The sequence below is a fragment of the Tupaia chinensis genome, unplaced genomic scaffold (assembly GCF_000334495.1).
Source record: "Tupaia chinensis unplaced genomic scaffold, TupChi_1.0 Scaffold000088_1, whole genome shotgun sequence".
In the NCBI taxonomy this organism is placed as follows: Eukaryota; Metazoa; Chordata; class Mammalia; order Scandentia; family Tupaiidae; genus Tupaia; species Tupaia belangeri.
The window spans coordinates 7,898,697-7,909,312 of record NW_006159550.1 but is presented as its reverse complement, the minus strand read 5'-3'; the positions used below and the strand labels follow the sequence as shown (position 1 = coordinate 7,909,312).

The 10,616-nt window shown below is 51.3% G+C and overlaps 1 protein-coding gene across 2 annotated transcripts in view; it reads right to left on the bottom strand.

Moving 5' to 3' along the window:
* DPY19L2 (dpy-19 like 2) overlaps window positions 1-10,616 on the bottom strand; it is an 85,028-nt gene that overhangs the window by 23,770 nt on the left and 50,642 nt on the right. For both annotated transcript variants that reach the window (XM_014585764.1, XM_006143030.2), the window contains exons 14-16: window positions 9,257-9,303; window positions 4,374-4,398; window positions 614-733 (exon numbers count right to left, since the gene is read on the bottom strand). In XM_014585764.1, coding sequence (XP_014441250.1) covers window positions 614-733; window positions 4,374-4,398; window positions 9,257-9,303 — 192 coding nt within the window. The remainder of the gene's footprint in view (window positions 1-613; window positions 734-4,373; window positions 4,399-9,256; window positions 9,304-10,616) is intronic.

Sequence of the window (10,616 nt, the reverse complement as noted above, 5' to 3'; positions counted from 1 at the left end):
GTTGCCAGGTCCGGGACTCAAACTGCAGTCGGCCATGTAGGAGTCTAGGACCCTTAACCACCATACTACCTGCTGGCCCCTTAAAATTTTATTTTTAAGTTTACTTATTCTTCCATGAGCAAGACAGACAGTTGGAAAGACAGCACCCAACATAGTTTTGTTTTGTTTTGTTTTGTTTTCAACAGAGAGCTTTACTTTACTTTTTGTCTAGCTGTTTGGTACACCGGATGCAGGATAGGAGCCCCAGACTGGCCGCCTGCCTGGGGCTTCTAATACAAGAGCCCCTGCCTGCCCGTCACCCCACAGGTGAGTACTGCAGGGCTGGTGAGCCCGGAAGCTCTGGGACGGACCAAGTGCCAAGGACTGTGTGTAGGGAGGGCACTGCCAGATAAGCCTTAGCTACCCGACAAATGCCAGCCGCGGCCTGAGGGTCATGTGCGAGCTGCTCGAAGCCGAACTTCTGGCTGCACGGCGGATCCTGAGGCAGTACTTCACTGCTCGGTCCCTGAAGCCGGCTCCGTCAGAAACTCCAGCCTCGCTCCCATGTCTTGGCAAAGCTGCCCGGCCCCAGCGGGTCTCCAGGCCGTCCTGCGGGAACAGAGCCGACCCTTACCCGGCGCGAGCAGATCAAGGACGCCATAACACACATGTGTGGGGTCAGGAACAGCTTCAGCCTCATGATCAGGACGGCCAGGGCCGTGAACGCCAGCAGCTGCAGGGTGTGGAAAACCAGCTGTAAAAGAGGAGCGGGACAGGTGATGTTTCCACTTCACGTACCTTAGACTAATAACTGAGTGAAGTAGACCGAGATGCCTCCTGTGCATTAACTTGGGCCTCTCCTAACTTAGTCATGAGTCCACTAACGTCCACTCGGTCAGCGAAGTCAGGTCCCGCCCGGGGGCTTCAGGAACAGCGGAGCGCAGTCCCGACCTCTGGGTCTTCACTTTAGTCGGGTTAGCAAGGACCGACAGTGAGCGGACAGGGCGACGGATATATTCAGCACACGGCCTGCCAGAACACAGCCAGTGCGGCGGGCTGGATGATGGAGTGGGCCGGGGTGGGAAGGCAGGGCGGGGTGCGAGGCACGGGGGGCACGCGTCACCCCCAGTGGGAGCACCCAGCAGGAGGGAAGGTGACACTTGTGCAAGATCTTGTGCAAAGCAAGCGATGAGCCACAGACCGCACATCTACCTACACACACGTATATGTGACACGCTTCGCGAGGCGTGTGCTGCCTGATGAGCCACAGACCGCACATCTACCTACACACACGTATATGTGACACGCTTCGCGAGGCGCGTGCTGCCCGACGAGCCACAGACCGCACACCTACACACACGTATATGTGACACGCTTCGCGAGGGGTGTGCTGCCCGATGAGCCACAGACCGCACACCTACACACACGTATATATGACATGCTTCGCGAGGCGTGTGCTGCCTGATGAGCCACAGAAATCGTGTGCTGCAGAATTAGATGATCTCAGAAGTCGGGAGCTCAGGGAAACATCTTCACGGGCTGGCGGGCTACCCCACGCAGGGTTCTGCTGAGCAAAGGTTTCAAAGAATACTTTTCTAACAGACATATTCATAAGGTAGCAACTTCTCACTAGAAAAATGGACAATGAGTATGAGAAAATAATGGAACAAAAATTCAACAGCACCTATCACTGTTCCAAGTCACTAATACTCAAATGAAATGTTAAAGACAATGTGATACTTTCATCTATTAAATTGACGAATATTGACACTGAAACTGAATGTGAGAGAGGATGCAATTTAAAAAAAGACTAAAATAATACATTTTAAAAAAGACTAAAATAATTACCTTTCTGTAATTTAGAAATATTTCTTGAGGACTTAGGAAAAAACCAGCATCTTTGACTCAATTTCTACCCTAACAATTTATGTAAGAGAACAGCCAACATCCAGAGATGATCTACAAAGAGGACCACATAGGTGTATTTTTAAATAGTAAAGTGGAAAGGGGCCTAAGTGGCCAGTGAGGAGGGACAGGTCAGCCACCGTATGCCCGCAGCTGTGCCGCCATTTGAAACCACACGTTAGGAGAGCTTTTGGTGGCACGGAAAGGTTTTCTGGGCATGAAACTCTGAGTGCACAGACGGTGTTAATTCTGTGAAAACATGTCTGTGTGTGTAAACCTACGGGGAAGGGACAGGGACAGGGGCTGTGAGAAACACAACGGAAAGTTAACGGGGTTCTTTGGTGATTCGTCTGCATTTTCTACACCTTTTGAACGTTGTATTTTCAGTCATAAATATCATCTCTTTTTAAAATAGAAGGGCAAAAAACTGTACTCTGAGCCCGGAGGGGTATTCCAGCTGCCGAGTCTGGTACTTGATCCATGGTGGACCATATGGGAGTCCAGCGCTTTAAACACAAGCCACCTGCTGGCCTCCCTGCAAAGCCGTTTGTAACCCCCTTCCCCAGCTGCCCGAGCCCTTCCGCCCAGATTCCGCACTTCCTTCCCGTCTGGCTCGTGCATGCACCTGTCATCAGCACGGATCTGGGTGCTTTTCCACCTCGCCTCCCTAAATCCTGCATTCCTTCGCGCAGGGACCTGGCATATGCAGGCCGAGTGGAGACCGAGCTGCTAAATTTATAGGATTAGTATTAAAAAGGAAAGAAGGAGAGAAAATATGCAAAGTGAGGACAGATGGAGAAACGGAAAACAGTGAAAAGCAGCAAAACGGCGTGAGGGCCAAGGGCTCTGCGCCCCCTCCCGCCAGGCCTGCTCTCGGCCCGCAGAGCTGCCGTCTGCTGCTGCCGCGTCCTCAGGTCAGCAGCGGCGTCTGCAGGACTCTCTGGCCACAGGCTCCGCACCGACGCTCGGCCGGCCGTGACCTATGCGCAGTTTCTTTGTCTGTAAGACCCAGGTGACAGCACACCTCCCAGGGCTGTGGCAGGGATGAGGTCATTCATTCAGCCGAAGCCACTCAGGCGAATGGCCCTGTGCACGGGGAGCACTGTGGCCGACCACTGCGTTGAGAGCTTCGGAAACGGACTCCTCAGGTTCGAGTCCAAGCTTCCCCACAGGCCAGCTGTGAGACCCAGGTGAGCTCCCCAGTACCCCTGAGCCTCTGCTCCACCACAGGTGCCCCTGAGATCTTCCTCCCGGACACGCAACGGACGTGGTCTCCCACGTGCCCTGCACAGCAGAGGTCACGAGCCTGGGCCCGGGTTCTGGGCAAGCAGTGATGCACACCTCCTCCAGGCTGGCCCCTACGGAGCCTCCAGCTACAAGCGCCCCCGTGCGGCCCGCGCCAGCCTGGAAGCCACACGGCAGAAGTGGCAGAGCCCCGAGGGTAGGAGTCTGGGTCCCTCCACTGTGGCTGGCAAAGGAAGGAGCTGCCCTGGGGAAGTCGCCAAGATGCTGGCTTCCTCTCTTGCCGGCCAGTACTGCCTAGTTCACACACCCCCTCTCTGTGAGCAGGAGAAACAGCATTCTGAGCAAGCTCAGCACGCGGCCAGTGGCCATTCAAAGAGGACCCAATCTCGAGCTATCCCTGTTCAGTTCAAACTCACTTTTCCTCTTAGGAAATTGACCTCCCCTTCAAGACGCCACTTAAAAAGTCTACCGCTCAGGAAGTTGTATTTTTAACCCAACTGAACTTTTTTTTTTTGGAGAGATTTTCACTATAGGGCGCGTGCGCTCGCCAGACAGACAGACAGAGACAGAGAGACGGAAAGGGGGGAATGCCATGCCACAATCCCTTCTCCTCCATTCTCCTCTCGGGATCTTGGGCATGCACGCACATGCGCCTGGCATGAGTTTTAAGTCACCGGGTCCCGGACGCGAACCGCGGTCGACTCCGTGGGAATCCAGCGATATAGCCATTACGCTAACTGCCGGTTCCCCGCCCAACTGAACTTTGATGCCACAAAACAATTTAGCACCACGTAGAATGTGGCCTAGCGGCTCAGTGTCGTCTTCGTCCGGCCTCGGCTGGAGGGCAGGACGTCGCTGGGCCACCTCTGGTGCTCAGCAGCACAGCGGAGCTACTGCAGACGCCTGGCCCTTGGGCTGTTGTGCTGGGGAGGCCCCTGGTCACAGGGCCACCAGTGCCCATTCCTGTGGCCGTGCCTCGTTAATGCCGCAGGCCGGAAACCCAGGGCTTGGTACTGCTGACGAATGAAGGCGACTGAACCTCACCATACCGTGGTCGGCAAGCAGCCTCTGGCTCCTGAGTCCTGGTTACTACTCAAAAGTGAGAGTGGACTAGAGTGAGAAGGACCAGCAGAAATCTGCCACCAGTGCTGGGTCACGCAGCTCCGATGGTGGGAACCGTGGCTGGATGTTCTTGAACCAGAACTTAATGCACAGTGTACCAGAGACGGGAACGGAAGCTTTACCTCACCATGTTCAAGGAGCTGTTTTCTGGAATAAAACAAAAATATTACCTGTTCAATGAATGTCCAGTATTCTCTGACTTCTTAAAAATACACTTAATCTATTTCTTCTTAGAATTTAAAAATTAGATCCTCTCTAAACTGCTCAGGAACATAAATAAAAATAAAAATAATTAATACTAGTAACAATTACAGCAATTTAAAAGTCAAGACATAGACAACTCCTACATAAAGTATGTCAAAGAGCCATCCTGTGGTCAAGGTAAAATGAGGCCCTCTGTTAAATTCACTCGAGTGCAGAAGAGGCGGCACTTTAGACAGCACTGCTGGGCTTCGAGCTGTCTTTATTTTCCACAATGACAAGCAATGTGGGCACCTGCTACATAAAACTGTGAGCATCTCCGATTACGCCCCTACAGTAACTGCCTACAAGAGAAGTTGTTGGTGAAGCAGATACAGATTTTTAGTTCCAGAGAAGACCCAGATTACTAAGTATTCCCAGGACCCCACTGTGTTCCAGGCCGTGAGCAGCGAACACAGCATGAACAGCATAGAGGTGATTTGAACCCTTTTTTCCCTTTGGATTTTTTCAGATTTTTGCTATAGGGTGTGCGCACTCACTGAAGAGAACGGACAGATGGAGAGAATGTAAGAAAGCATCGCTCGTGGGGGGTGGCCATGCTGCAGTCTTCTCTCCTCCACTCCCCTCCTGGAATCTGGGGCACGCAGGTACGCACGCCCAGCATGGTTTTCAAGGCGCAGGGTCTGGGACTCAGACAGTGGAGTCAGTCATGTGGGACCTAGCACCTTACCGTCGACACCACCTGCTGGCCTGATGACTCCTATTCCTCAAGAGTTTACATCAGAGTCGCACTAAAGGGGAAGACGGTGTGAATTTTCTCTAGAAAGACTGAGCATTTTACTCTCAGAGAAGGCCTTACACGATGCTTAGACTTTGCCTGTGAATTCTGAGGCTGAGGAGAAAAACAAGTCTCCAGAGGAAGCTCAGGGGCATGGAAGCCACGGATTTAAACAGAGGTTGGGGCAGCCCGTCGGGTGATGGCACCTGCAGGTGCAGCCACAGGAGGGGCCCCCCACGTCGGAAGCCCACGCTCACAGCAGAGCATAGCCACACAGTAAAGACCACGTGCTCTTGTCCACGGCACCCTTCCCGGCAATGAGAACTGAGAGGTCTTTCTCTCAGATCAGGAATAAGATAAGAACACCCCTTTACCTCTTCTGATCAACACAGACTGGGGAGTCTTAACCGAAGTAACGGGGGGAAGTAGTCCAAATGAAACAGGAAGAAATAAAATGGTTCTACTTTGCAGACATGATCTTATCTGCAGAAAACCCTGAAGGTTCCACCAAAGGACTGGGAGAGCAGTAAATGGATTCGGTTGAGTTGCAGGATGTGAAGCCCACACAGAAAGGTCGGATGCTTTTACATACGCTAATAATGACCTATCTGAAAAGGAAATCAGAAAAACAGCGCCTTTCATAATGTCACGAAAAGGAGGTAACCCATGAAAAAACTCTAAAAATGGGGAAGACGTCTTCTGAAAACTGGTAAAAGAAATTTAAAAGCGCCTAAACAGGGCCAGCCAGTGGTACGATGGCCAAGGCAGGTGGGTCCAACACGGCCGACTGTATGGTTTGAGACCCAGACCCAGCGGCTTGAGGCACTCGCTCTGTGTGTGTGTGTGTGCACGTGCGCCCACGCGTGCTCCGAATCGCAGATGCCCCCTCAGGGTGTTCTCATCTTTCGCTCTTAGTCTCTCTGTCCATCTCTGGTGAGTACACCCACCCTTCAGAAAGAAATAGAATTGAAAAAATAAATGAAAAGACATCCTATTTTCATGGGTTGAAAGATGTGTTAGGTCATCAGGAAAGTCATGGTGTATTTTTCTATGTCTTTCTATGCAAAACATGCGTCGTGACTTTCCAGACAACGCAAGAATATTGTTAAAATGTCCACGTTACCCAATATGATGGCAGATCCAATGAGGTCTCTGTCAAAATCCCAATGGCATTTTATGCAGAGGTAGAACAAATAATTCTATATTTCATATGGAGCCACAAAAGACCCTGAATAGCCACGTTCGGACAGAAAAGAACAAAGTGGGAGGCCTCTCGCTGCTGGTGGTCACAGGGTGGACTGGCACCACGGTGGAAGCAGACCGACAGGGACTGTGCGCCAGCCCAACCGCTTACGCCTTCTAGAACGTCACATATGAAGTTTACAATCAGCACGTTTAGGCGCGATCTCAGAGTGGAAATTCTTTTCTTGACACAGCTGTTTTCCATATGTACTGCTATCAGCCTGGATTACATGTAACTTACAGGGTCCCTGAGCCCATGTGTATGCACACACGCAGGGACGCATGCGCACAGCACACACAAAGTGCATACACACAGCACACACACACACACACACACACACACTGCATGTACGTATGCACATAGCACACACAAAGTACACACACACAAGGTGCACACACACAGCACACACACACATAGCACACACAATGCATGCATGTATGCACACAACACACACAAAGTGCACACACAGCATGCACACACACAGCACACACATAGCACACACAATGCATGTGCGTATGCACACAGTACACACAGCATGCACACACACACATAGCACACACAATGCATGTACATATGCACACAGCACACACAAGGTGCACACACACATAGCATGCACACACAGCACACACACATAGCACACACAATGCATGCATGTATGCACACAGCACATACAAAGTACACACACAGCACACACATAGCACACACAATGCATGTGCGTATGCACACAGTACACACAAGGTGCACACACACAGCATGCACACACACATAGCACACACAATGTATGTACGTATGCACACAGCACACACAAGGTGCGTGTACACACACAGCACACACACACATAGCACACACAATGTATGTACGTATGCACACAGCACACACAAGGTGCGTGTACACACACAGCACACACACACATAGCACACACAATGTATGTACGTATGCACACAGCACACACAAGGTGCGTGTACACACACAGCACACACACACATAGCACACACAATGCATGTATGTGTACACACAAAGTGCACACAGCACACACACAGCACACACATACACATAGCACACACGATGCATGTACGTATGCACACAGCACATACGCAGAACACACATATATATATATACATGCAGAGCACACAGCACACACACACAGAGTGCACTCACACAACACATTCATGTACATATACCCACACACAGCACACACAACACATGTATGTATGCACACAGCACACAGAGAGAGCACACTCACACATATGTACACATACCCATACCATACACACATGCACACATGTGTGTACACATGGAACACACTCACACAGCACATTCATGTACATATGCACACACAGCACAAACATAGCATGCACACACACACACACACACACATGCCTGCCACTCTCAGGCGCTATCAGTAAGAAACACCCCCTACTTGGAGTTCAGCATCTTCCACCCAGGGGCCCCTCAGGCCAGGCTCCCTCCCCCACACTCACACACATCTGAGCCCCGTTGCCAGGTCCCGCTCGGCCCTGTTCCCCAGCCTTCATGCACTCCTTTCATGAGTTCTCGATACTGCCTGTCTCTGGAGGTTGAGGCACATCCCCGGGCTCCATCTAACTAGCACTCGGTAGGGTGGGTCTCTCATGCCTTTATCTTGAAGTGAGTTCTGCAAATGACCCGGGACTCTAAACTCCTTCTCTGAAGACCACACAAAACTACTGGGTGCACAAACACAGGGTCTGGATTCACGGAAGCTCTGAACTATCTTCACAACTTTTCTAAAACTGTTCTGAAAAATGGTCATGAAGTAAAATCTAATTACACACCACCAAGTGTAAAATGCAGCTTGAGGTGTGATGTCGCTCACAAGGGAGTCTTCTCCGGAGCTCACTTCCCGGGCCCTACGGTGACGGACGTGACCTACGGATCACGGGGTACTCTGATGGTCTCTGTTCACATTTTGTTTATGCCTTAATTCTAGAGAGTTCATTAAAACTACCAGAAAAGGTGATTTAGCAAATAACTGTAAATATAAATGTAGAAAAATTTTCATAAACATTCAGAAAAACAATTGTACCTTTTCTGAAGTTTTTTTTTTTTTTGGAGAGGTTTTTGCTATAGGGCGCGTGCGCTCGCCAGACAGACAGAGAGAGACAGAGAGATAGAAAGCAGGAAATCACCCCCCAGGGGGGATGGCCACGCCACAATCCCTTCTCCTCCATTCTCCTCTCGGGATCTTGGGCACGCACGCACACGCGCCCGGCGTGAGTTTAAGCCACCGGGTCCGGGACTCGAACCGCGGTCGACTACGTGGGAGTCCAGCGACATAGCCATTATGCTAACTGCTGGTCCCTTCTGAGGTATTTTTTAAAAGGCCAAAATAAAACTTAGCTTGCTTCTGTTGACTGAATTTTAATTTTAGTGATCTGTTCAAATTAAGCTCGATCAATTTAAACTCTGATAGGTATAAATATCACCAAAGGAAATCCAACGACATAAAAGAAACCCCTAAGGATGACAGCCATTTAGAGTTTGGTCCATGTCTCCTTCCTCGACCATAATGCTGAGCTTAATATATATTCACTTGACAAACTGGTACTATAGTAAGTTATTTAATAATTGAGTATAGCGGGCCAGCAGGTGGCGTGGTGGTTAAGGTGCTGGATTCCCACATGGCCGACCATGGTGCAAGGCCTGGACCCAGTGACTTGAAAATGGCAGCAAATAAACAAACAAACATTTTTAATAAAAACAATTGAGTCTAGAATGCTTTAAAAACACCCTCATATAATTACCTCAGATTAGTGTTTGTAGATAAGACACACAAAATATCACGAGCAGTCTGTGAATGGAAACAAATCAATGAATTCTCCTAAGGAATGTTGCGACAACTAAAATGCTCTTATTCCTTAGTAAAAATACCCCCCCTTCCAAAGTGAAAGTGAGTCCTCGGCTCTGCTCCAGGCACAGAACTCGCTGCTGTGACCAGAGCCGGGGTAGGTCTGGAAGGCCCACGGTTTCCAGTCCGAGCACTCTCAGTCCTCCCATCTGCATAGCTCCTTCCTGCCCCGAGGCCAGAGCTCCCGGAGGATCAGGGGAAGGGTCTACAGAGGGGGTCCCTCCTGAGCTTTCAGAGACTGCTTTACTTCAGTGGTCCAAGCAGGTTGGGAAGCCCTCCGTGTGCATGTGAGTACACACCACCCGCGCACACACGCCTGCATCCCTGACCTCCTTACAGAAGATGGCGAGGCCGGGGGACGGAGCGAGGGAGGGCCCGGGCGCCTGAATTTGCTCAGAGGGTCCAAGGCCGTTGTGTGCAACTTAAATAGTGACATAAAGCTTACGGCGACTTGAAATTCTACTCCACCAGATATGTGGTTTATAAAGCACAGATAACTGTGGAAAACATGCATGGCTAAATTTGGATTCCAATTTAAAATGAAATCTAAGTTTTGAATTTGAAATTTCTCTCGTCTGTTCAAGAGCCCTGGTGCGCCATCAGTGTCACAGTTCCTTAGCAGCAGCGACGTGAAGGGCTCCAGCGCCACACGTAAGCATGCGTGAGCGCAGGGCAGAGACCCACGCTCACAGGGAAGCCCGCTTACACACCCTGCCTTCATGCCTGCCGCCTTCCCTTCCCAGCAGTGACCGTGCGGGCGAGTGCTCACCCAGCACCAGAAGTGTCCGTGGGTGGAAAACCCGCCCCGGCAGGACAGACAGGAGAGGCTCCCCGGGGAGCGGAAAGAAAGGAGGTCCCAGGGGCTCCCGGGTTGCTGTGGGTGTGGGTGTGTATGTGCGTGCGTGGTGCGTGCACCTGCTGTGTGGTCTGCTGGGCGTGCTGAGGCCTATGTCTGGACTCCGAGCTTCCAAGCGCACAGCAGTAGTGGCCGAGCCAGCCCACTGTGCCGGCCGCGCCTCGCGGAGTGTGGACTCAAGGACCACCGCAGGTGACGGTCACGGGGCACAGACAGGACGGAGGGGACGCTTCAGCTCCAGCTAGGGGGGACCAGGGAAGTGTGGCGGCACATCTGGGCTCATGAGCCGTTTCCTCTCTTTCTCTGCCCTCACTGAGACCGCAGAGACGGGGAGAGCGGCCTGGACTTGGGGCAGAGCACACTCCCGGCCAGATGGCAGCCGCGGGCGGGCGGGCGGCCG